The sequence below is a fragment of the Phaseolus vulgaris genome, chromosome 4, assembly GCF_051622355.1.
Source record: "Phaseolus vulgaris cultivar YP4 chromosome 4, ASM5162235v1, whole genome shotgun sequence".
In the NCBI taxonomy this organism is placed as follows: Eukaryota; Viridiplantae; Streptophyta; class Magnoliopsida; order Fabales; family Fabaceae; genus Phaseolus; species Phaseolus vulgaris.
In genome coordinates, this window is record NC_143501.1 from 8,396,498 (window position 1) to 8,423,888 (window position 27,391).

Here is a 27,391-nt window from a genome sequence, read left to right on the forward strand (position 1 = left end):
CGACTTGCGCCGCTTTGCGACTGGCGCCGCCTCGCGACTGCGAACGCACCTCTGCAACTGTGACCCCGCCTCGCGACTAGTGCCACCTCGCGACCACGAACGCGCCTCTGCGACTCTGACCCCGCCCCGCGACCCGCGCCTTACGCCCCACGACCCGCGCCCCGTGCCCCGCGACCCGCGTCGCGCGCATCGCGCCGCCTCCTTGCTGCCCTGTTCGTTAACAAAGTTCCTGCTCGTACGCGCGAGTTTCTTTTCAGCTTCGTTTCACTTTTAAGGTTAGTATATTTTTATTTATTATTTAATTGTATATTAAATATTATTAACTATATTTTTAAAGTGTTTGTTTTGATTTAGATTTTAATTTTATATATTGAACGCACTGAGTCTAAGTCTGAGGGTTGCCGACCTTCGGCAATCTGAATTTAGTTTCTATATATTTAACGAACTGATTCTGAGTCCGGAGGTGTCCGACCTTCGGCAGTTTTGATTTAGTTATTAATTATTATATATTGTTTGGACATATTGAACGCACTGGTTCTGAGTCCGGAGGTGTCCGAGCTTCGACAATTTTGATTTATTTTTTAATGATTACATATTGAACGCATTGGTTCTGAGTCCGCACTGGTTCTTAGTTTAACAACTCTATGGATCGGAGTTGGATTAATACACTACGGATAACTAATGCTTACGAAAAAGGGGTGGAATAATTCATACAGTTTGCAGAACATAATGTCGTTAGTTATAATAATGGAGTAAGAATAAGGTGTCCTTGTGTCAATTGTTTGAATGGAAGGATATTGAGTGTTTTCGAAATTAGAGAACATCTTTTGTGTGATGGATTTTTGAAAAATTATACAACATGAACGTGGCATGGTGAATTGTTAGACTTGCCAAGTGTGCGCGAAGCTTCAGGGGAAGTTCATTTCTTAAAGGGTCCTCCCGTGGACTCTTGGAACTCTTTAAAGGATCATATGCGCGCTAGGTTTGTTCCCCCACATTTTAGGAAAGACCTCATGTTGAGACTCCAACGGTTTCAACAAGGCACGCTAAATGTGGATGAATATTATAAGGAGCTTGAGACGCTTGTGCTTAAAATTGAATTAGAAGAAAGTGAGGAAGCTATGATTGCTAGGTTTGTGAGTGGTCTTAGGAAGGATATTCAAGACATTGTTGAGTTACAAGAGTATTCATCATTGGGCTCTTTAGTTCATCTTGCAATGAAGGTGGAAGCCCAACTTGCTAAGAAAAACTCTTTCAAAAATGCTTCCAATGATGGATACTACTCCAAGTCTTGGAGAAACAAAAATTCTTTTTCTAAACATCCTTCCAAAGATTCTTCTTTCAAACCCAAGGAAACTAAGCCATCTACTTTTAGACCTAAGTCTCCCACTAGAACATCCAATACTAAATGCTTTAAATGTATGGGTTATGGTCATATAGCTGCAAATTGTCCTTCCAAACGAAGTATGTACATGCATGAGGGCATTGTAGTTAGTGAGCATGATTCGGATTCTCCTAAGCATTCATTGCATTCTCATGCATCTAGTGAGGAAGAGAGTGAATGTCCACTTGAAGGGGACTTGTTAGTTGTAAGAAGACTTCTTGGACAAGTTTCACAACCTTTTGATGAAAGTCAAAGGGAAAATATTTTCCATACAAGATGTCTTATTCAAAACAACATTTGTTCCTTGATAGTGGATGGGGGTAGTTGTGCAAATGTGGCTAGTACATGAGCAGTAGATAAGTTTGGATTGCCTACTATCTCTCATACAAAGCCCTACAAATTACAATGGCTTAGTGAAGTAGGAGAAATAATTGTTAATAAACAAGTCCTCATCCATTTCTCCATTGGAAAATACAAAGATGAGGTATTACGTGATGTTGTGCCCATGGAAGCCACTCATGTTCTTTTGGGAAGGCCTTGGCAATTTGATAGAAAAGTTTTACATGATGGCTTTACCAACAAACTATCTTTTGAATTCCATGGTCACAAGGTTACTTTAAAATATCTCTCTCCAAGAGAAGTCCATGAGGACCAAGTTATCATGAAGAAAAAGAGGGAGAGTGAAAAAGATAAAAAAGATAAAAAAGATAAGAGTTCTAAGCCTACACTCCTTGTGTCTAGGCGTGACATTGAAAGGGAAATAGTGGCTCATCATCCTCTTTTCTTAGCCATCCCTAGAACTCTTAGAGTAGAATCACTTGTTGATAGTCCTCATTGCTTGGAAAATTTGGTAGAAGAGTTCCAAGATGTGTTTCAAGATCCTCCAAATGGACTTCCACCTTTGAGAGGGATTGAGCACCAAATTGATTTGATACCGGGCTCTTCTTTACCAAACCGTCCAGCATATAGGACCAATCCAAGTGAAACCAAGGAAATTCACCAACAAGTTGAGGCTTTGATTGAGAAAGGGTGGGTGCAAGATAGCATGAGTCCTTGTGTTATGCCTATCATCTTAGTGCCAAAAAAAGATGGCACATGGCGAATGTGTTCGGATTGTAGGGCCATCAATAACATAACAATTAAGTATAGGCATCCCATACCTAGACTAGATGATTTGTTGGATGAATTACATGGTTCAAAAATCTTTTCAAAGATTGATCTTAAAAGCGGCTACATTCAAATTCGTATCAAACCGGGTGATGAATGGAAGACGGCTTTTAAGACCAACTTTAGTTTATATGAGTGGTTAGTTATGCCTTTTGGCCTAACTAATGCACCAAGCACTTTCATGCGCCTCATGCATCATGTTCTTAGACCTTTCATTGATAAGTTTGTTGTTGTTTACTTTGATGACATTCTCATTTATAGCTTATCTTTGAATGACCATAGGTTGCATGTTAGGCAAGTTTTAGAAACCCTTAGGAAGGAACATTTGTATGCTAACCTTGCTAAATGTATGTTTGCTCTTGATCATATAGAATTCCTAGGGTTTGTTGTGAGTTGTAAAGGGGTCCATGTGGACAAAACAAAGGTGGTGGCCATTCAAAATTGGCCTACACCGAAATCTTTAAATGAGGTCCGAAGTTTTCATGGACTTGCTTCTTTCTATAGAAGATTTGTCCCAAACTTTGGTACCATTGCCGCACCACTCAATGACATGGTGAAAAAGGATGTGGTCTTTCATTGGGGAGAAGCACAACAAAATGCTTTTGACACTTTGAAAGAAAAATTGACTAATGCTCCCATCTTGGCCCTTCCTAATTTCACTAAGACATTTGAGATTGAGTGTGATGCTTCAAGCATAGGTATTGGGGCTGTTCTCCTTCAAGAGGGCCACCCCATAGCCTATTTTAGTGAGAAATTGAAGGGAAGTCATCTCAATTATTCCACCTATGATAAGGAATTATATGCACTTGTTAGGGCTTTGTTTACTTGGCAACACTATCTTTTTCCCAAAGAGTTTGTGATACATAGTGATCATGAATCTCTTAAATATTTGAAAAGCAAAAACAAACTTAACAAGAGGCATGCTAAGTGGGTCGAATTCATTGAGCAATTTCCTTATGTGATCAAACACAAGCAAGGCAAAGTAAATATTGTGGCGGATGCTCTTTCTAGAAGATACACTTTGCTAAATCTTTTAACCTCTCAATATCTTGGTTTTGATCACATTAAGGAACTTTATCATTATGACCTTGATTTTTCTCTCATCTATCAAGAGTGTCTTAAGGGAGGACACAAAGACTTTTTTATTCAAGATGGCTTTCTTTCTAAAGGAAAACGTCTTTGTGTTCCTCAATGCTCTATTAGATTATCTCTTGTTAGAGAAGCTCATGAGGGGGGTTTAATGGGACATTTTGGGGTTGCTAAAACTTTGGATGTGTTGCATGAACATTTCTTTTGGCCTCATATGCATAAACATGTTCATAGTTTGTGTGATAAATGCATAGCTTGCCGCAAAGCTAAGTCTAAAATGCATCCCCATGGTCTATATACTCCTCTTCCTATCCCTTCAATGCCTTGGGTAGATATATCTATGGATTTCATCTTAGGCTTACCCAAGACATCAAAGGGAAAGGACTCCATTTTTGTGGTAGTGGATCGTTTTTCAAAGATGGCTCACTTTATTCCTTGCCACAAAGTGGATGATGCATGCCACATTGCAAACCTCTTCTTCCAAGAAGTGGTTCGCTTACATGGGATTCCTAGGTCTGTAGTGTCCGATAGAGATCCTAAATTCTTGAGTCACTTTTGGAAGACCTTGTGGGGCAAGCTTGGGACTAAGCTTTTATTTTCTACCACTTGCCACCCACAAACTAATGGTCAAACCGAGGTGGTGAATAGAACTTTGGGACAACTATTGAGATGTTTTATTTCGGGGAATCCTAGAGTGTGGGAGAATTTACTACCCCATGTTGAGTTTGCATATAATCGTGTAGTAAATTCTACCACCTCACATTCTCCTTTTGAGGTGGTCTATGGGTTTAATCCCCTAACACCTCTTGATCTTCTTCCTATTCCCCTTCTTGGAGATGTCTTGTACAAAGATGGGGATGAAAAGGCTTCTTTTGTGAAAACTTTGCATAAAGACATCAAGAAGAGAATTGAGAAGAAGGTTGGCAAGTATGCTGAACTTGCCAATAAGAGGAGAAAAGCATTATTGTTTGATGAGGGCGATTGGGTTTGGCTTCACTTGAGGAAGGATCGCTTTCCTACTCAAAGGAAGTCCAAACTAATGCCTCGAGGAGATGGACCTTTCCAAATCCTCAAGAGGATTAATGACAATGCTTATGAGTTAGATATGCCTGATACATTCTTAGGTAGTCATACTTTTAATGTCAGCGATCTAACTCCTTTTTCTGTAGGCCTCCAGAATTCGTGGTCGAATTCTCTCCAACTCGGGGAGTATGATGGAGATCAAACTCAAGAGGACATGGAGGCCAATCAACAAGATCAAGAAGAGGTAGAGGCACAAATGGAGGACGCCCATGGAGGTCAAAGCCCACCTCAAAGGCTTACAAGAAGCATGTTCAAAGCTTTAGGAGCTAGGGGACATTTATTTTCTCTTTTTGTAATTTCTTTGGTTGAAGGTGCTTAAAGGGAAACATTAGAAACCTCTTTTGTTATAGCATCTTTTAGGTTTTAGTTAGGAGCTTTAGGAGGGGGTGTGTGTTAGTAGATAGGTGTAGGAGTAGAATAAGAGGTGCCAAAGTGAAGGAAGAACTCACACCTTCCTCATGCCTTGTAAATAGGCGCCGGTTCTAGTTTGTTTTAGGAGGGAAATTTGAAACTGTTTAGCTTGCATTTTCAGCACCTTAGGCTATAAATAGAGGTGCTCTCTTTGTAAATTTCAGATTTGAATTTTAGAGAAAAGAAACTATACTCAAATTTTGAGTGATCATTGGAGAGCTTTTGAGCCTTCTTCTCTAGTCTCATCTTGAAGGATCCATGGTGTCCTCAAGTGGCGGCAGCACACTCATCTAGGAGCAACCATCCTTCTAGTGGCGTGATCATCCAACCATTCTTCCATCTTCATGAGCACTCTCTTCTCCTTCCTTTCTTCTTTTGTTAATTCCTTGTCTTAGCTTGTTTCCTTGTTGAATTTGGTTCGGTAGTTTTCATTTTATTTGTGCTGCTTCGGTTCTTTTATGGTGCCTTGCTGTTCTTCATCTTTCTTCTTCATTTTCCAGCTTTTTGTTCGGTTCAATTTAATTTCCAGCATTCAAATTCAGTTTGCTTAGATTTTGTGCCTTTTTGTTCGGTTCAATTTGACAATAATTGGATCTTCTATATGAGTTTGTGTTTTGGCACTAGTTTTGGTGAGTTCTTGTTCATAGAACCTTTATCCATTTCTATGATAAAGTGCCTAGCTCTTAACCAACTCAAGATGATTCCTAAGAATGTCAAGAATCATTCTAATTGTGCTAGTGGAATCACATCATGATTCGTGATGTGGGGGTAGAATATTTTTCTAATGTAGTTTTCGAAAATATGTCTAATGATGCAAAGATTCCTTTGTATCCTGGTTAAAGTAACTTTACACGATTATCAACAGTGTTAAGGTTGATGAATTTGAAGGCAATGAATGGATGGACCGACAAAAGCTTTACAGAATTGCTCGGATTGGTTAAGGACATGCTACTAGAAGGAAATACATTACCCAATCGAAATTATGAGGCAAAAAAAATACTTTTTCCGATGGGTATGGAATATATAAAAATACATTCATGTCCTAACGATTGTATTTTATACAGAAATGAGTACGAAGATTTAAGAAGACGTCCCAAGTGTGGTTTGTCACACTATAAGGTTAAAGTTGGTCAGAATAATGAAATTGATGAATTCACAAAGGAAGGTCCTCCTGCTAACGTTTTTTGGTATCTTCCTATAATTCCAAGGCTTAAGCGTTTGTTTGCAAATGCAAATGACGCTAAAAACCTTAGGCAGCATGCATAAAATAGAAAATGTGATGAATTACTTCGTCATCTGCTGATTCTTTACAGTGGAAGAATATTGATAAAGAATCAAGAAACTTAAGATTTGGATTGGCAACTGATGGAATGAATCCCTTTGGAAATTTAAGTAGTAATCATAGTTCATGGCCCGTTTTGTTAGTGATTTACAACTTACCTCCTGCTTTGTGTATGAAGCGCAAATACATGATGTTATTTATGATGATCTCTAGTCCAAAACAACCTGGAAATGACATAGATATTTATCTTAATCCATTGATTGAAGATTTGAAGTTATTGTGGAATGAAGGGGTTGATGTGTTTGACGCGTTTAAGAATGAACCTAGACATCTCGTCAAACTTATAGACTGTACAATATATCTTTGCACTAATACTGATAGGATTATATATCAGATAAATTGCATTTTAATTAATTTAAGTATTTGTTTGTTTTTTAATGAGTAGCAGGAACCTAAGACAAAACTGCCTCTGCGAAAGAATAAAATATTCTCCATTGATGATCTTGTGGTGGTATTGGTGGAAGTTGCTACAGCTTTAGATACAACCGTCTTAGAGGTTCCATGGGATGCCAATGTTTTTGGAAGGCATAGTGATGTACCGTTGTACGTTCACATGTCTGATTTGTTGGTTGGACCTTGCATCCGGAGATCAAGAGATTAACATAACAGTTCTACAATTATGGATGATGTAAGTTCAAATATTTAAATCTTTATACTTTTGATTTATTAAATATATTAGTACTAACTTATTGAAATTTAGGTATCTTTGTGGATTATGCTTCAATGAGAGGAAACAAAAATATATATGGGTTTTTAGACCCTCAACTCATTCAATTAATTGGAAACAAAAAGTCATAAACACAAACATACATTACCACTACCTTAAAGAATGGAGGAAGTCAAATTTATTTTGCTCCGTACATCCATGAGTAAGTTTTTATTTATTAAATAAGTTATACTAAATTATTGGCATAAGAGAAATTAACAGATTTGTTAAATAGGTGTCATTGGCAACTATTGATCATATCTATTCAAGATCATTCTGCTACATGGTCTTGCTCTTTGCATAAAAAAACCCTACCTATTTTAAACACATTATACATAGGTACGATCGTTTCATTTAACACGTATTATTACTTATATATTATATAATGTTATGTTTTCTAACATGAAATCTTATTATTTTAGTGCTTACAATGGATATAAATGTTGAGTGGGAGGAGAAGTGCAAACGCACAAAGACTCACTTGGATGTACCTTAAGGTATTTAAAGTATATTTGTTCACAAAATTTAATGTGTCTCACTCATTCATTTAATACATTTATTTTCACATGTAGTCCAACAAGTAATATGGAAGTTATGAGTGCAGTTATTATGTTATGCAGTGGATGTTGACTATTGTGCAAGTTGCAATTAATAAAGGTTAGGATCAGGTAATACATCAATACAATAAACACTTTAAAATTTGGGTTTATTATTCATGTACTAATTCAAAAAATTTCAAATGTACAATTTTTCAACGACCAACACCTGCTAGATTTAGAAGCATTGGAGTATGTGAGAACAACATAGTCAAAGTATTTTGTAACCATGTACAACACCTTATGATAGATAAATCATTGGAATGACATACTTTTTCATATATTAGGAAAACTTTTTGTAGAATGTTATAATTTGTTGTGTGTATTTTTCATATTTAAAATATGATTTTAAATGTTTTGATTTTTTGGAATTGGATATTTTATTCAAGTTTAAGGTTTTTTAAAAAAACAAAATACTTTTTTAAACCCACATATAATGAAGACTACACGTGGAACCGTCTTTAAAAGTCCAACATACAACGACGGTTGGGAACCGTCTTTAAAAGTTTTTTTAAATTTTTGTATTACTATTTAGCATCCACTTAAAAAGTCGGTTAATTTTATAACGACGGTTCAGCAACCATCATTAAAAATGATTACTTTATAACGACGTCCTCAATAACGACGGTTTGAGAATTGTCTTTATATCCTTTTTAACCGTCGTTAATGTACATTTTTGTACTAGTGACTATAGAAAAAATATTTGACCATAAAACAAACATTCATGATTTGGCAAGTAGTATTAGAGAGTTAGTTATAGAGTTTTTTTTGTGTAGAGAACACACAAAACACACAACCCAACGCACGGGAAGACAACCACCAAAAGTAGAGCGATCGACCGAACAAATGGATGCACACCATACGATCCTTGCACCACACACAACCGCAACAAAGAACAACAAGAAAAGAGCAAGAGCAAAGTAAAAGAAAGAACACGGAAGACGAAAAAGGTCGGTGAGCGGGAATGAAAAAATTGTCCTCACATTTCGATTTTGTAGTGTAATTGCAACGTCATCCAACATAAGTCAAGTAAATCTATCTCTAACATGCCACATTGTAGTATGTCAAATGTGTGTTAGTTGACGGTGGATGTCAACATATTGTGATCCTTGTATTGATGAGATTTGAAAACGTTGAAAATATAAAATTTCATTTAAAATATGAAAAGGAAAAAAATGTTTTTTTTCTATTTATTTTAATATATATTAATCGAAACAAAATTATTAGTATTCCTATTATCATAAATTAGTATTAATATTACTATTTTAAAAAATTGAAATATTCTCTTTCAACTTCTTTACTAACACAATATATATTTTTTTTTCTAATTTTTACTCAACCAAATACTTTTTAGTCTACACTTTCCTTTCAAACAAAGAAACCTAGAAGATGAGATATGAGCAACAAACATATTTCTAAGATTGGAAACAATTTCTTTTTAAAATTATAATAAAATGAGTAAACACTTGACATGATTCAAAGGATCAATATCAATTCAGAAAATTATATGACACTAAAGCAAGAAACAATAAAAGTACTACTAGAAGTAATGACAATTATGGAATAACATGACTAAGACAAAACTTGACATGATTCAAAAAGGAAAATACTCAAACATATTATAGGCAAAAGAATTAAAACAGCAAGTAAACTCAAAATAAGCCTAAAACAGAAACTTAAATTGCAAGAAATTAAAAGAGCTCTTGAAAACAAAGTGCTACACAACTCAGCAATTAAACAAGAACACACCTAAACTCATGATACCACATGATGTGATTCCACTAGCACAATTAGAATGATTCTTGACATTCTTAGGAATCATCTTGAGTTGGTTAAGAGCTAGGCACTTTATCATAGAAATGGATCAAGGTTCTATGAACAAGAACTCACCAAAACTAGTGCCAAAACACAAACTCATATAGAAGATCCAATTATTGTCAAATTGAACCAACAAAAAGAGGTAAAAAACCAAAGGCACCGAATAGAACTGAATGAGAACAACTTGAACCGAACAAAATGAAATTAAAGACAAGAAAACTGAAAAGGAAAGCTGGAAACAGAAATGTACCGAACCAAACACAAAGAAGAATAAGAACAGCTGCTGGAAAACTTAAAGCCGAACCAAAAATCTCAATAACACCAACTCAAAACATGAACAACAAAAGAGAAGAAAGGAAGGAGAAGAGAGTGCTCATGAAGATGGATGTATGGTTGGATGATCACGCCACTAGAAGGATGGTTGCTCCTAGATGAGTGTGCTGCCGCCACTTGAGGACACCATGGATCCTTCAAGATGAGACTAGAGAAGAAGGCTCAAAAGCTCTCCAATGATCACTCAAAATTTGAGTATAGTTTCTTTTCTCTAAAATTCCAATCTGAATTTTACAAAGGGAGCACCTCTATTTATAGCCTAAGGTGCTGAAATGCAAGCTACACAAATTCAAAAACTCCCTCCTAAAAAGCTTCTAGAATTAGCGCCTAAAACAATGCATGAGGAAGGTGTGACCTCTTCCTTCACTTTGGCACCTCCTTTTCTACTCCTACACCTATCTACTAACACACCCCCCCTAAGACTCCTAACTAAATACTAAAAGATGCTTTAACAATAGAGGTTTCTAATGTTTCCCTCTAAGCACCTTCAAACAAAATTCTTTATTATTTAAAACTTGGACTTGCCCTTCATAGGATGGACTTGGGCTTCGGCTTGGGCTTGGGCCTCTCTTTATTTATGTCTTCTTTTAATTTTGAGAAGACTAGAAGGAAGAACTTCAAGTGTGATGGTGAATTGCCTCTTCCTTCATTAATAAAAACCTCCTTTACTTGACTCTCATCATACTCCCCGAGTTGGAGAGAATTCGTCCACGAATTCTGAATCCCTGCATATAACATAGTTAGTTTACTCTTACAATCAAAAGTGTAAGAAAAAGGAAGACATGACTTAGCAGATGGAATGAAAGGGATTGCAGAAAAGGAGGTCATATAAATCGACCAAGTTGGAAAAATTTGTTTGGGAATGATGATGTTTTTTGGAAAAAGACCTCTTAAATGGTGAAACCCATTAGGAGGTATGAAAAAATCATCCCTAACATATTTTAACCAAGGTGGTGTTGAAATAGGAACCTTGGGTAATGAAAAAGATAAAGAAGAAGAAGACCTTGGAGGGTCCATTTGAGGCATAGCACGAGTCAACATGATGGATTTAGAGGAGAAAATGGTGTGACTCAGTGTAGTACTTACTTCTTTTTCTTTCTCATTTTCTCTTTTAGTTTTCATGTTTATTTGGTCCTCATGAACCTCTTTGGGTGAGAGGGGTTTTAATATAACCTTGCGCCCTAGGAAGGAAAAAGACATTGTATTGGATAGGCCATCATGTAAAACATGTCTATCATATTGCCAAGGCCTTCCTAAAAGAAGATGAGATGCTTCCATGGGCACAACATCACATAAAACCTCATCTTTATACTTTCCTATTGCAAAGTTAATGAGGACTTGTTTATTCACCATGATTTCACCTACTTCACTAAGCCATTGTAATTTGTAGGGCTTGGTATGAGAGATAGTGGGTAAGGCTAACTTCTCCACAACTCTTGTACTAGCCACATTAGTGCAACTTCCCCATCAATAATCAAGGAACATAACTTGTTGTTGATAAGACATCGGGTGTGAAAAATATTTTCTCCTTGAGTTTTATTCAAAGATTTTGGAATTGTGCCCAACATACGTCTTACCATCAATAAGTCACCTTCACTAGGACTTTCACTCTCATTTTCACTTGATGGTCTAGAAGGTGAAGAATGCCTAGGTGAATTGGAATCATGCTCACTAACTACAATGCCTTCATGCATGTACATACTACGTTTAGAAGGGCAATTAGCAGCAATGTGACCATATCCCAAACATTTTAAACACTTTTGACTAGATGATTTTATTGGGGATTTAGGCCTAGAAGTAGATGGCGTAGGATCCTTAGGTTTGAAAGAAGAATCTTTGGAAGGAAATTTTGAAAAAGACTTTTTGTTCTTCCAAGAATTGTTGTAGTAATCATCTTTGGGAATATTTTTAAAAATATTTTTCTTTGCAAGTTGGGCTTCCACCTTCATTGCAAGATGAACTAAAGAGCCCAATGATGAATACTCTTGTAATTCAACAATGTCTTGAATATCCTTCCTAAGACCACTCACAAACCTAGCAATCATAGCTTCCTCACTTTCCTCTAATTCAATTTTAAGCACAAGCGTTTCTAGCTCTTTATAATATTCATCCACATTTAGCGTGCCTTGTTGAAACCGTTGGAATCTCAACATGAGGTCTTTCCTAAAATGTGGGGCACAAATCTAACGCGCATTTGATCCTTTAAAGAGTTCCAAGAGTCCACGGGAGGACCCTTGTGATAGATAATGTCCTTTACAATTCCATGCCACCATTTCATGGCATAATCACTAAACTCTAGGGTGGCTAGCTTAAGCTTATGCTCATCTTGGATCTCATGGATCTCAAATATTTGTTAACACTTAGCCTCCCAATCTAAATATACATTAGGATCACTAGAGCCATTAAAACAAGGAAGCTTGACCGAAGGAAGCCTAGACTTTGCATCATGATAGAAGTCATTGCCGTAGTGAGTTCTTTCCCCTTGGTGATGATGTCTTTGTCCATGGACTTGGGGTGGAGTTCTCCTTCTCCTATGCTCATCTTCACGGCCAAAATCATTGGAAGAAGCTCTTGTTGAAGGTCTATGATGCTCATCATGGATTGAAGGAGATGGTCTAGCTTGTTGCACCTCCATCTTTTGCAATTTCTCCTCCAAGCGTCTAATGGTTCTTTGAGCTTCATGTAATTCACCAAGGATTGAAGCTTTGGAAGGAGAATTCTGCTTGTATGATGCATCACTTGAAAATCCAGCCATTTTGGAATTAAAAACAGCAAACACACAAAAACAGCAAACAAGTTAAGAATCAAAAAATTAGCAAAAACAGTGAGTGTGTCCAGCAAGAATGCCGAAGTGAAAAGAGGCAGAAAAAGAGGTCACTCTCAAAGAAAAAATGTCCTTGCACCAATCTGATCTTGAGGCCTTGGAATCCTCAAATGAAAGATGTCAAAGCAAGCACACCAATCTCAAAGGCAACCACCACAAAACCAATGAAACAATAAAGACAAACAAGAAAAGGTATAAGCAAAAAAAGGTAATTGCAAAAGGAAAACAATATGTAAGACAAACTCAAAGAGTAAGGAATGAAAGACAATCAAGAAAATAAAGAACTCAATGAGAAAGTAGGCACACAAAAGAATACTTAAGGAAAAGCACTAGAGTAGAAGAAGAAAACAAAAATTTAGCTACTCGAAAAAAAAATTTAATGCAACTGTGCTTGATATTCACTGATTTAACTGGAATGATTTAGAGCGAACTGGATTATGAAATTTAAACCATAGAAACTTCAAGATGTTAACTCAATAATGGCACTGGAATCAATTAAAAAAAGTAAGCCAATTAATTGAGATAAATTTTTTAAAATCGCTGCCAGATTACCGTATTCTTTTCGGCAGAATTGTACACTTTTTTTATTTTATTTATCATTTTTTGTGTACTTTGAATTTTTGAATGATTCTTTTTTTCTACTCTTTTCTAACACTTTGAATATCACAAATCCAGAATTTCAGAATTTTCCAGTGAGTAAATCAATTGCAATAAGGAAAAACAGTAAGCACTTTTTTCAGAAACAGAGGAATCCTAATAGGAATAAAAAACAGAATTATGAACTAGCAAAGACATAATGGAAAATGATGTATTGGAACTTGTATAGGTCTAGAATACAAGTATGAACTCAATTCTAAAAAGAAAAATACACAAAGGATCAATATCAATTCAGAAAATTATATGACACTAAAGCAAGAAACAATAAAAGTACTACTAGAAGTAATGACAATTATGGAATAACATGACTAAGACAAAACTTGACATGATTCAAAAAGGAAAATACTCAAACATATTATAGGCAAAAGAATTAAAACAGCAAGTAAACTCAAAATAAGCCTAAAACAGAAACTTAAATTGCAAGAAATTAAAAGAGCTCTTGAAAAAAAAAGTGCTACACAACTCAACAATTAAACAAGAACACACCTAAACTCATGATACCACATGATGTGATTCCACTAGCACAATTAGAATGATTCTTGACATTCTTAGGAATCATCTTGAGTTGGTTAAGAGCTAGGCACTTTATCATAGAAATGGATCAAGGTTCTATGAACAAGAACTCACCAAAACTAGTGCCAAAACACAAACTCATATAGAAGATCCAATTATTGTCAAATTGAACCAACAAAAAGAGGTAAAAAACCAAAGGCACCGAATAGAATTGAATGAGAACAACTTGAACCGAACAAAATGAAATTAAAGACAAGAAAACTGAAAAGGAAAGCTGGAAACAGAAATGTACCAAACCAAACACAAAGAAGAATAAGAACAGCTGCTGGAAAACTTAAAGCCGAACCAAAAATCTCAAGAACACCAACTCAAAACATGAACAACAAAAGAAAAGAAAGGAGGGAGAAGAAAGTGCTCATGAAGATGGATGTATGGTTGGATGATCACGCCACTAGAAGGATGGTTGCTCCTAGATGAGTGTGCTGCCGCCACTTGAGGACACCATGGATCCTTCAAGATGAGACTAGAGAAGAAGGCTCAAAAGCTCTCCAATGATCACTCAAAATTTGAGTATAGTTTCTTTTCTCTAAAATTCCAATCTGAATTTTACAAAGGGAGCACCTCTATTTATAGCCTAAGGTGCTGAAATGCAAGCTACACAAATTCAAAAACTCCCTCCTAAAAAGCTTCTAGAATTAGCGCCTAAAACAATGCATGAGGAAGGTGTGACCTCTTCCTTCACTTTGGCACCTCCTTTTCTACTCCTACACCTATCTACTAACACACCCCCCCTAAGACTCCTAACTAAATACTAAAAGATGCTTTAACAATAGAGGTTTCTAATGTTTCCCTCTAAGCACCTTCAAACAAAATTCTTTATTATTTAAAACTTGGACTTGCCCTTCATAGGATGGACTTGGGCTTCGGCTTGGGCTTGGGCCTCTCTTTATTTATGTCTTCTTTTAATTTTGAGAAGACTAGAAGGAAGAACTTCAAGTGTGATGGTGAATTGCCTCTTCCTTCATTAATAAAAACCTCCTTTACTTGACTCTCATCACTGGGTGACTCTCTCCATGACACATCTGCTTCCCTGGTCCACGTGTCCCACTAAGAACGGTCCACGTGGCTATCTGTTGCTGACGTCATCGACTACCGATGACCGACCGGATCACAAGCCCCCCAGCCTCGAGCTGTAAACTTGTTTCAGCGAAGAGGCTAAGTGATCGTCCTCAGTGGCCACGTGGCAAGTGATGCCAGGTCACGTGCCACCTCACGTGCTGTGCTTTCAGCGACGTTACGCCTTCCTTCCTTAATCTTGCGACACGTGTACGCATCAACGGTTAGCATGAAGTGTCATTTACGCTTTCCTTATTCAAAAACTTACGCGCCTCCATTGTTCCATCACCTTCTCCAACACGTTTCTCTGAAACTCTCTAACTTCCCCTCTGCGATTCGTCTTCCCCAACCTCAAGCTCCCAGAAACCGTTTGCGATCAACAAAAGGTACCCCTTTTCATTATCTATGGCATATTCGAATACCTTCTACTGATTGCATCATCCAATAACTGCATTGTGCATACGTCGTGGGTCTTTTTTTCCTTTCCCTGCACTGTACCAGGGTTTCTTCTGGTTTTTCTACGTTTTCACTTCTTCTTCTTCTTCGTCGCTTTCGTTTCTCTACTCCCTTCAAACCGTAGCACTTTCATTCCCTTTGCCTTCCTCTTGCTTTTCATTGACCCCTCATTTCTTCTTTCTTTCTCCATTGTAGCTAATGGCTCGCACAAAAACCACCGCGCGTCTTGCTTCATCTTCTGGTGCACAGCCTTCCGCCAGTGCACCGTCATCGCCTTCGACGAGTGCAACCCCTTCGGCGAGTGCGCACCCCGGAGCGACGCTTCCTCCACACGACTACGCGCGGGCGTACCAGTGGGCTCCTCTCCACCTGCTCGCCGAGACATCTAGCCAACTCCCCGCCGACCATCTCACTACTTTGCTGAGTAGCAATACAGACGAGCCCTCGTGCGCCCTTGACAGGGAGGATGACTCACACTTGGGCGTGTGCATCCCACCTCGAGGCATGCCAATTTGCATGGATGATAGGGCCACCAACGGGGTGCCCTTCACCTTCATCTACTCAACCATCTTCAAGAGGTTGCACCTCCGACTTCCCTTCACCTTCTTCAAGAAGGATCTCCTCACCGAGGTGAACGTGGCTCCCTGCCAACTCCATCCGAACGCTTGGGCCTTTATCCGAGCGTTCGAAATTCTCTGCAACCATTTCGGGCACCCTCCATCAACCGACGTCTTCCTCCACTTCTTCGAGGCCATGAACCTGGGTGATAGGTCGTGGGTAAGCTTGAATGGTGTGTCAGGGAGGGTGATCTTGGGCCTATACCAGCAATCCTTCAAGGATTGGAAGGGTAGGTTCTACATGATCACCTCCAACGAACACAGCCCGACTCTACTTGAGGGCTTCCCGCTCTACTGGGTCCCCAAGGTAGATTTCAGAAAACCTCGAGGCTTGGAGGCCATGGCACCATACGAGTGCGAGCTGTGCGGCCTACATTCGAGTTTGGGCGCTAAGTTCGGCTCCTCCACCCTCATCAAGCACGAGTTCGACGCAGAAATGCTCAAGAAATACATTGGTTTGCCTTCTCTTCTTTCCTTTAACTTGTTATTTCTCTGGGCATGCATCCTCGCGCTTGTTAGCCATACTTGCGTATTTGCATATGTTAACGACTTGTCTGCACTTGTTTGCTTTCTTGGCTCCTCGTGCACTAACCCTTTGCCATGTTTAACTGGTGCAAATATGACTTCCAACAAGGAACGACGACAGAAACTGATCGCGCTAGCCAAGAGCCGACGAGTTGTCGGGTCGTCTTCTGGAACGGAGGCTACCGCCGAGCCTATCCCTGCCTCCCCCATCTCGGTCACGCCAGCTAAAGGCCCCGAGACCAGGGGTGATAAGAAAAGGAAACGGTTGGTGAAGGCTCCCACCACCGTTGTATCTATTGAAGAGGAGAGCTCGGGGTCTCCCTTGGTTTAACGGAGAAAGAGGGGAACCGAGGGCCTTGAGGGAGATGCTACTTTGATCCCTCAAGCACAGGCTTCTCCGATACGCTCTCTTTCTCCAACCCCCCTTCCCTCCCCGCCCCCAGCCAGGCCACCTCCAACCTTACCAACTTAAACAGCTGGGAGCGGGGCTGCTCGCTCGGAGGGAACTTCTCGCCCCCCAACCTCACCACACCCTCAAAACTCCGCTACCACAACCGAGGGTGGTGGTGAGAGTTCCCTTCAACCATCGGGCTTCGGCGCTGAAGGGCTCACCCGGGTAATCCGATTGACTAAACAACTGCTCCAAAATCGCGAGTTAGTCAAGTGGAGCGCCAGCGAGGTGGACCTTCATCTGGCCCGCCAAATGGTGCTCTCCCTTGAGTTCTCCACACAGCATCGTCGCCTCGAAAAGCTGGAGGGTAAGATGAGTGATCTGCTCAACCAAAAGGAGCCGCTTCAAAGCGACTATGAGGCCCTGCAGAGCACTAACGACATGCTGAAGCGTATGGTGGAGGAAGCCAAGAGAGGGCGCGCCCTGCAAGTCCAAGAAACCATCAAGACGGAGATGTTGATGGGGGATGTTGTCGCCGCTCTGGATGCCGATCTGCTGGAGACCACTGGGAGGGCCATCCAACTTGAAACTGAGAACGCCTTCTTGCGCCAACAGATCGCGAACATGGCAGAGGCTCTCGCAGTGAACGATCAAAAGCTCAAGGAAGCCGAGTCTGCCAACGCCACCCTGGTCACCGAGAAGGTCGTGCTCGAGACCTACAAGGCTGGGCTCGAGGTTGAGAAGGCCAAACTCTGGGAGGAGGCTGCTGATACGTTTGCTGAGGGTTTCGACTTGGCCCTCGAGCAAGTTAAGTGCGTCTTCCCGGAGGCTGACTACTCTCAATTTGCTATGGACTTCGAGGTGGTGGACGGCAAGATCGTTCGCCCTTGATCGCCTGTTTATCTAGTTTACAGCTCTTTGCATATAAATTCTTGAATGTAAAAACTCTGATTGCATATAAAATGCCACTTTCTTCTTACTATTTCTTCTGCTGTGTATTTCTTTAGTCTTTGTCTCTTGCCATGTATGTCTTTAACTGCTAACTTGTTCGAGCTTAGTACGAACCTTCGTTGTACCTCGAATTCTCTACTTCTGACTTTGATCACAACTAACAACGCTTGATAACTGTTCTGGCGTGGCTTCGCCTGTTTAGGCCTATCGCTTAAGAACTTGTCTGAAAACTTCTTAAACAACGCTCTATCCACCGATAATCGATCAGAATGCTACAGCCAACCACTCATCAGTCATCGCGCCTCTTCCTATACTACTCGTCGCTCCAGCGCTAAGTGTATAGAGGACTCCCACACCGATCGGTCTAGGATGATGCCCTGTTTTGGGGGGAAGAGTGTTTCTCAATAACCCCTCTTACCTGCCCCAAGGTCATCAAACCTTAACACATCGGGTCGTACTTCCACCTTCTCACTCCTGGGGTGAGAAGGGGTTTGACTAAGAGTTCTACTGCGCCATTGATGCTATGCCACTTGGGTAAAGGCGTTTCTTGAAATCCTTCCTTTCCCTTCTTGGGCTTACTAGCACCCCTGGCTTTTCGAACCTTAGCTGCCTGCACTCACACCTGGGGTGAGGAGGACTTCAAACCAGTTGCCCTGCTCGCGCCTAGGGCGAGGAAGGCCTAACCGATCACCTGCGCTCGCGCCTGGGGCGAGGAGGATTTTAGCTTTAAAACTTTGCAAACTCTTATACTGATAACTTCTTTTTTATTGGGTGGCCTCATTTAAACCCTCTTTTAGGGGAAAAGCGTGCCCCCTGGACTGTTCAAATTGTTTATACTAGCGCGAAAGCGCGACTACTTTACAATTTCAACTAAAATAAAACTTTAAGTGCGTGGTGTTCCACATTCTGGGGATCGCCCCTCCGTCCAAGGTCTCCAGCCGATAAGCTCCGTTCTCCAACGTCTCCACCACTCTGAACGGGCCAGTCCACTTGGGGGACAACTTATTTTCCATCTCGTACTGATGTGCTTTCCTCATCACCAGATTCCCCTTCTGAAACTGCCTCGGCCTCACCTTGGAGTTGTGCCTACGCTCCACCCTCCTCTTCACAGCTTCGGCACTGACCCTAGCCTCTTCTCGCACCTCGTCCAAGAGGTCTAGGTTCACCTTCCTCTCCTTGTTGGACTCCTCGGCAACGAAATTCAGAAACATTGGTGAGCTTTCTTGTATCTCCACAGGGATCATAGCGTCTGACCCATAGACCAAGCTGAACGGTGTCTCATGGGTGCTAGATTGTGGAGTGGTGTGGTAGGCCCACACGATCCTGGGAACTTCTTCTGCCCACGTTCCCTTGGCCTTTTCTAACCTTCTCTTCAGCCCTCTGGGCAGTACTCGGTTGGCCGACTCTACCTGCCCATTTATTTGAGGGTGTTCTGTTAGAAAAGATGGCTTTAAACTAGAGGGGGGGTGAATGGTTTAAAGGGGTTTTCGCAAAATTTTCAAAGCTAGAATGAACTTATTTCAGAAACCAATTGATTCAGCAATTCAGTTAGCCAAACCAGCAAGCAAAACTGTAATACTAGAAAAAACAATCGGTTGTTTCTTCGAAACAATCGGTTGTTTATACCAGCAAACAACAAACAAACTGAATTTAAAGAGTTAAGGATAGAGAGATTGTACACAGTTGTCTATACTGGTTCACTCCAAACTAGAGCTACATCCAGTCTTCTCAGAAACCCTGAGGATATCCACTAAGCAATCACCACTTGATCACTTACACCACAACCAAGAGAATGACCTTGAACACCTCAAGAAACACACTCTCCTCGGCCAACACTGAGATTGCTGATCTTGAACACCTCAAGAACACACAACCAATCTCAGCAAAAACACACACACGAATTGTTCAGCAGTTTACAAAGATTACACTTGTTATAGATGAACATCTAAAATCAATACAAGTAAAATCCTATTCAGCACTTTGATCAATCTCTCAACTCTTTAGCAATCTCAGAACTCTTTGAAAAACTCTTCTTCTCAAAAACTATGTTTCAAGATTCTTAAAACTTAAAAACAGTTTTTCAGAATATATCTAAGAATATAGCTTGTTATCAAATCTTAACAAACTCTTAATTGCATTTAAAATAGATTGGTCAAAGCATTTAATGACTGGAGCGTATTCAGTTAAAGCATTTAAAGCTCAGTCAAAGAAAATAGTTTTTCTGTTATGGTTTTAAAACAAACAATCGATTGTTTCCTCGAATCAATCGGTTGTTTTGTTACTTAACAAAATCACCATTCAAAAAACAGTTTTCAAACTTTCTCAAAACACCTAAGTGTAAACAATCTGTTGTTTCGACAAAACAATCGGTTGTTTGAACTTAGTTTGAAAAACATTTTGCTTTGATAAAATTGAGATGTTAATTGCTTTGAGATTTAATCTAAGGGTTGATTACAACATTGAACTACCCCAGAACAAAGCTAAAACCAGCACAGCGGCATCAAGCAAAGCAGAGGCTTCATCATCCTTCAAAGGATTTGGATTCTTCAAAACATTGAACACCACTTGGTTCAACATGTTCCACCGAGGCGAACACCTGCTGTATCCCCACCTCTTCACACAGGTTCTTCAGTTGGTGACTCGTAAACTGGGTGCCATTGTCAGAAACCAAGCGCTTGGGCACTCCGAAACGGCACACAACGTTCTTCCACACAAACTGTTGAACCTTGTGAGCGGTGATCTGTGTGACCAGCTCTGCCTCTACCCATTTTGTGAAATACTCAATAGCGACGATCAGAAACTTCATCTGCCTTACTGCCAGGGGGAAAGGTCCCAAAATGTCAATTCCCCATGTGTGGAACGGCCATGGGCTGTGAATTGACCTCAGCTCCTCAGGGGGCGCCTTGTGCCAATCTGTGTGTTGCTGGCACTGCTTGCAACGCTGGGCGTACCCCACGCAGTCTTCCCTCAGCGTTGGCCAGTAGTACCCCGCACGAAGGACTCTGCTTGCCAAGGCGCGACCACCGACGTGACTCCCGCACACTCCCTCGTGGAGCTCTTACATAATCCTAGTGCACTGCTCCCCGTGCACGCACACTAACACCGGATGGGTGAACCCAAACATGAAGAGATCCCCATCGATAAGAGTGAACTTACTCGAGATTTTCTTTATCCTCTTTGCCTCCGTCGGTTCCAGCGGAAGCACCCCATTTGCCAAATACCGCTGGTACGGTGTTATCCACGTGTCGGCCTTTCCAACGGCGCAAACCTCCATCACCTCGTCGGACCTCATCGGTCGCGCTCTCACCCTAGGTGCTCTCAAGGTTTCTTGAGTGAGAGACCGATGACCGACAGCCATACGCTCCTTTGACTTGCACACCTGCAGTACCTGGTTGTCCATTACGAACGCGCGAGGCACCTTCAACGTCTCCTGAATGACGATCCTCTGTCTTCCCCCCTTGCCCGAGCTGGCTAGCTTGGCGAGCAAGTCAACTCTGGCATTTTGCTCTCTCGGCACATGGATCAACTCGAACTCTGCAAAGGACGTCTTCAGGGTGCGCACATACTCGAGATACGCAGCCATCTGAGGGTCCTTGGCCTGGAACTCTCCTGTCACCTGTCCAATGACTAGCATGGAGTCGCTTTTGGCCATCAAGCTCTTTGCTCCCATCTCTCTTGCTAGCAACATTCCAGCGATCAAGGCTTCGTACTCCGCCTGGTTGTTGCTAGCCTTGAAGGCAAAACGCAGAGACTGCTCGATCAGCACTCCGTTTGGGCCTTCTAGGATCACTCCAGCGCCACTCCCTTGCTGATTGGACGAGCCATCCACTGATAAGACCCAGCGAAAATCCAATCCCTCCGAAGATGTGACGCCCGATGACAACTCGACGACGAAGTCCGCGAAGACCTGCCCCTTGATCGGTCCTCGGGGCTCGTACCTAATATCAAACTCTGACAGCTCTACGGCCCACTTCACCATTCTCCCAGCTACGTCTGGCTTCTTCAGCACCTTCTGGATAGGCAAGTCGGTCATTACTACTACCGTGAAGCTGTGAAAGTAGTGGCGGAGCCTCCTCGCCGAGAATACCACCGCCAGAGCCGCCTTCTCCAAGGCCTGATACCTCACTTCAGGACCCTGCAGCACTTTACTCACGAAATAAATAGGTCTCTGGGCCTGGCTCTGCTCTTGGACCAACACCGAACTTACCACCCTCTCTGTCACAGCAAAGTACAGACGGAGAGGGGTGCCCACCTGTGGCTTGCACAGAACTGGTGGGCTCGCCAGATATTCCTTCAGCCTGACGAAGGCCTCCTCGCATTCCTTAGTCCAAACGAACCTGTTGTTCCGTTTGAGACACTGGAAGTAAGGGTGACCCTTCTCTCCCCCGGCGGACATGAATCGCGACAACGCCGCCAGCCGACCGGTGAGCTGCTGCACCTCCTTCACCGACGCTGGGCTCCTCATCGCCATGATCGCCGCGCACTTCTTGGGGTTCGCCTCGATTCCCCGTTCTGTCAAGAGGAAGCCTAAGAACTTCCCAGCTTCTACGCCGAAAATGCACTTTTCTGGGTTGAGCTTCAACCCGTATTTGGCGATAGTCGCGAACAATTCTTCCAAGTCGGCGACATGATGTTCCTTCTCTCGTGAAGTCACCACCATGTCATCCATGTAAGCTTGCACATTCCTTCCCATCATCGGCGAGAGCACTTTATCCATCAGCCTTTGATAGGTGGCCCCCGCATTCTTCAGCCCGAATGGCATCACCTTATAACAGTAACAAGACCGCTCAGTCATGAATGCGGTCTTGCACTCGTCCATCGGATGCATCCTGATCTGGTTATAGCCGGAGAATGCATCCAAGAAGCTCAGAAGCTTGCACCCCGACGCGCTGTCCACCAAGGCGTCTATGCTGGGTAGGGGATAGGAGTCCTTGGGGCACGCCTTGTTTAAATCGGTGAAATCCACGCATATCCTCCACTTGCCGTTCGACTTCTTCACCAGTACCACGTTGGCCAGCCACTCCTGGTACTGGATTTCTCTGATGTGCCCCGTGGCCAAGAGCTTAAGGGTTTCCTCGTGGATCACCTGCCTCCTCTCCTCATTGAACTTCCTCCTTCTCTGGCGCACCGGTCGGACCTGAGGGTCATTTGCAAGACGATGGCAGAGGAAGTCTGGGTCGACACTTGGCATGTCTGAGGCTGACCACGCGAACGCGTCCATATGCCTCTCAATCACCCCTGCGATCTGTCGTCGCGTGTCCTCGCTGAGCGGCCCTCCCAGCTTGAACCTCTTTCCCCCGATCTCCATCTCCACCCACCCCTCACCAGGGTGGGGCCTCCCTTCGCTAGCGATGACCGCCCTTGTGATCCCAGACTCGCGAGGCGCGATCATGCTCTCTTTCTCAGCTCCTACTCGGGCCTCCCCTGAGCCCCCAGCACCGCTTCCTCCATCTCCACGTTGCCTTGTGTACCCCTTACCAACACTACGACCTCCGCTCGCCTCTCGTCATCGCCCGGCGGTGGTGCCGAGGTAACATGGCACACACTCCTTCGCTGCTTGAGGTTGTTCTCGTAGCAGCGCCTGGATTCCTTCTGGTCCGACTTAATGGTGATCACCACCCCTTCCATCGATGGTAACTTCAGCTTCATGTGCCTCGTTGACGGTACGACTCCCAACCTGTTGAGCGTCGGCCTTCCCAACAGTATGTTGTAAACGGATGGAGCATTGACCACCAGGTACTTAATTTTTTCGGTGCGGGCCACAGCACCATCCGTGAACGTGGCCCTCAGCTCTACGTAGCCTCGCACCTCCACCTGGTCCCCTGCGAAGCCATACAAGCACCCCGGGTACGGCTTCAGATGATCAAGGGACAGCTGCAGCTTGTTGAACGTCGGCCAGAACATTACGTCTGCCGAGCTTCCCTGGTCCACGAGGACCCTATGCACCTTTCTCCCTACTGTAACAAGGGAGATGACTATAGGATCGTTGTCGTGAGGCACAACGTCCTGGAGATCCGCCTTCATGAAAATGATGTCAGCATCGAGGACATGATCTTCTTCCCCCGAGTCCACAGTCATCACCGACCGAGCGTACCTCTTCCTCTGAGAGGTTGTACACCCTCCCCCAGAGAAGCCCCCCGTGATCGTGTGCACCTCGCCGTGCACAGGTACCTCGTGCTGCGAATCTCCTGCCGGTGGCCCTGACGCCCGATCACCTTGCGTCTCCCGCAAGTAATCGCTCAGGAAGCCACTTTTCACCAACTCCGCGAGCTGGTGTCCCAATGCCAAGCAAGTGTGGAGTGGGTGGCCGTAAGCCTGATGAAACTCACACCACACGTTCCTTTTCCTTCTGAGCACCTTGTCAGTCTTCTCCGGTGCTTGCAACCTCGCTGCTATGGCTGGAATGGCGATCAGCTCTGCCAATTCCACCACAAAATCAAACCTGGGGGCGCCTTGCTCTCCCTCGGGCGCCCCCTGCCCTGGTCCTTCCGAGGCTCGTAAGGGCGAGGCTTCCCCTGAGCCTTCTTCCCTTCTTTGGCCTCATGCACCCTCATCGGCTGCTGAAACCTGCTCGGTCTTACGCGCGACTTGGTCGAGATCGCGCTTTCCCTCTTCTCAGAAACCGCTGTTTCTGCTACGATGTGCGCCACAGCACGACGTCTAATCTCTGCGAAGGTGCTAGAGCGATTCCTGATAAAAGATTCACTGAAAGGGCCCGCCAGAACCCCTTTCTTGAACGCATGCACCAGCATATCTTCGTCTTTGTTGGGCAGCCTCACCACCTGAGCTCCAAAACAACTGAGGTAGTCCCGGAGGGACTCACCTTGGTTTTGACGCACGTCGAACAGGTCATACGACACCACTGGGGGTGCCCTGTTCACGATATACTACTCCATGAACAACTTCGAGAATTGCTGAAACGAGGTGATGTGGCCATCTGGTAGGCTCACGAACCACTCCAAAGCAATCCCGCTAAGGGTGCTCATGAACAGTTTGCAATACACTGCATCTGAGCCCCCAAAGAGCATCATCTGGGTGTGAAACGCTGTCAGATGCGTCTCTGGGTCCTCCACCCCTGTAAACGAGGCTTTCACCCCCACCAAGTTTGGTGGCACCACTGCACTCATGATCTCAGATGAGAAAGGCATGGGGAAAGTCCTGGGGGGAGACGGTGGCGGCGCCACTCCTTCCTCCGCCACCCGTTCCTTCTGCGCTTGCAACGTCTTGCGCAATTCTTCGTTAACCCGATTCAACTCTTCATTCCTGCCTTGCGATGCAGCCAAGTCCGCTTGCATCCTTTCTTGCTCCATTCTTGATGCTGCCACATCATCTTGCAGCGCTCGCATCATTTCCAAGACTTACGCCATTGTCACAGCTCCTTCTTCAGCTGATGGCGCGGGTGAAGTTTGCCTTGTCTTCGTCATTTTCTCAGCAAAGAATCTCAAGAACAAACGAAATCTAACAGCAAAGTGGATGGGATCACAAATTCACACGGACCCCACGGTGGGCACCAAATGATCTTGCAGGGGAATCGAACGTCAAAGGACTTGCCACGTCAAACTTTCTCTCTCGCAAGAACGCTCCAAGCACTCCACAAGAACTCCAAGGGAACCTGCGAAACACAACAAACGGCGCCTCTAGCGGCCGATTGCACTCCGACGCTCAAGTCAACCAAGCAAGACCACCAAAGAACTAAGAACTATGAATCTCAGCGAGACTCGTGTGCACTCTGTGATTCTCTCTTTCTCACTCTGTGTACTAGGCATCACCTACTGTGTGAACGATCACCTCTGCTTTGCTCCATGCACGTTATGGGTTAAGAGAGCACCAATCACCGACCGGCTGCTAGCTCTCTTAGGCCACTCTCAGGCACGGCACTACAAAGCACATAACTTTTCCTTTCACTGAGACTCTGCCACACAAGGCTCGTATGCAACAATCTCGCCGGGAATCGCCTCTCGTTCCCGGCTTAACTGCGTAACACGAAACCCCGATGACCATCACTCACACCAGATGACCGATCAGTGCCCCATATCGCCACGACCACTACCCCCTGACCACCGATCACCACCCTGGGTGACTCTCTCCATGACACATATGCTTCCCTGGTCCACGTGTCCCACTAAGAACGGTCCACGTGGCTATCTGTTGCTAACGTCATCGACTACCGATGACCGACCGGATCAATACACATAAGTATTTTTTAAATACATAAAAGATAAATTTGATGAAAATTAACATAAAGTAATCATTATTATAATAATTTGTATTTGGACAGTTTCTTACTCATTTTGTGTTTGTTCCACTTTATATATATGTTTTTTTAAATAATCATATTTGCTTATTATCAAAATATCTCACCAAAAATTATGGTGAAAATCTGATCTTAATACCCAGTACTACTAATGATTTTGTAGTTGTGCTGAGAAATTAGAATAAATTATACGTTCACAATTATCCTTGTGTCATTATTATTGATATTGAATCACTGGGCATCTAATATAAAGTTTATCATTGGCATCTTTGATATTGATATCCAATATACTATTATCTCTAACAGATTCTTTATGATAAATGTCTAGTGATCAAATCCTACCCATACTCGAAACACGTTGAAGTAGTGTAGGAAAAATATTTAACCATAAAACAAACATTCATGATCTGGCAAGTCCGTTAGTCTTACTAGTATTAGGGAGTTAGTTGTAAACTTTTGTTTGTACAAAGACAATAATTCTTTAGTAGGTTTTCATAATAGATGGGAAGTAGACATAATAACAATGCAAAGGAAGAGAAAATTAATCACTAAAATAACAAAAAGAAATGGTTCAAACTATTTAAGTAAACTAACAAACCTGTATACATATACAGTATGTCCATACTGGAACTCTCCCCTCCATAGATAGATGTTTTAAGACCAGTAGTAATCTTATAAGTTATAGTCCTTTGGATAAACTTCTCCACAAAAGTTAAAATTAACTTCTCCACAAACCTAACTTCTTAAAACTCTCTCATTTTAACATTAACTATAACTAATATCCTATTCTATAATTCTTACGGAAAATTTTATCCAAGTAATTAAAAAATAATTAATTCCATAATCATTCAACAACTAAGAATTGTCTAGTGATAAGCAGTATCCGTGAAGTTCTTGAATTGAAGTCATGCATAACATGTAAAAAGAAAAGCATAAAAAAAGAAAAGGGCACTTTTCCCATGTGACCATGCAAAATTCTCTGAGACATCACATACTCACAGACTCAAAAATTCCCTTAAAAAAATGTTCAGTCTTATTACCAAAATATCTCACCAAACATTATGGTGAAAATCTAGTCTTAATACCCACTAGTATAATAAAACATAATCTCTCCATATTAGTTGGAAATAATATATTTGATTAAATATATTATACATA

At 42.2% G+C, this 27,391-nt stretch overlaps 1 protein-coding gene and 1 pseudogene across 1 annotated transcript; one reads left to right on the forward strand and one right to left on the reverse strand.

Annotated features, from left to right (window-relative positions):
* The first annotated feature begins 6,079 nt into the window (after positions 1-6,079).
* On the forward strand, positions 6,080-7,678 carry LOC150027871 (uncharacterized; annotated as a pseudogene).
* A 13,359-nt stretch (positions 7,679-21,037) lies between these two features.
* LOC150027872 (uncharacterized) lies at positions 21,038-21,649 on the reverse strand. The gene has a single exon (XM_090300932.1). The coding sequence runs from the start codon at positions 21,647-21,649 to the stop codon at positions 21,038-21,040; it is 612 nt and encodes a 203-aa protein (XP_090157058.1).
* Between the last annotated feature and the right edge of the window lie 5,742 nt (positions 21,650-27,391).

Bases quoted from the DNA above. Each gene is read 5' to 3' on its own strand.
- LOC150027872 (XM_090300932.1), bottom strand. From the start codon at position 21,649: ATGGGAGCAAAGAGCTTGATGGCCAAAAGCGACTCCATGCTAGTCATT.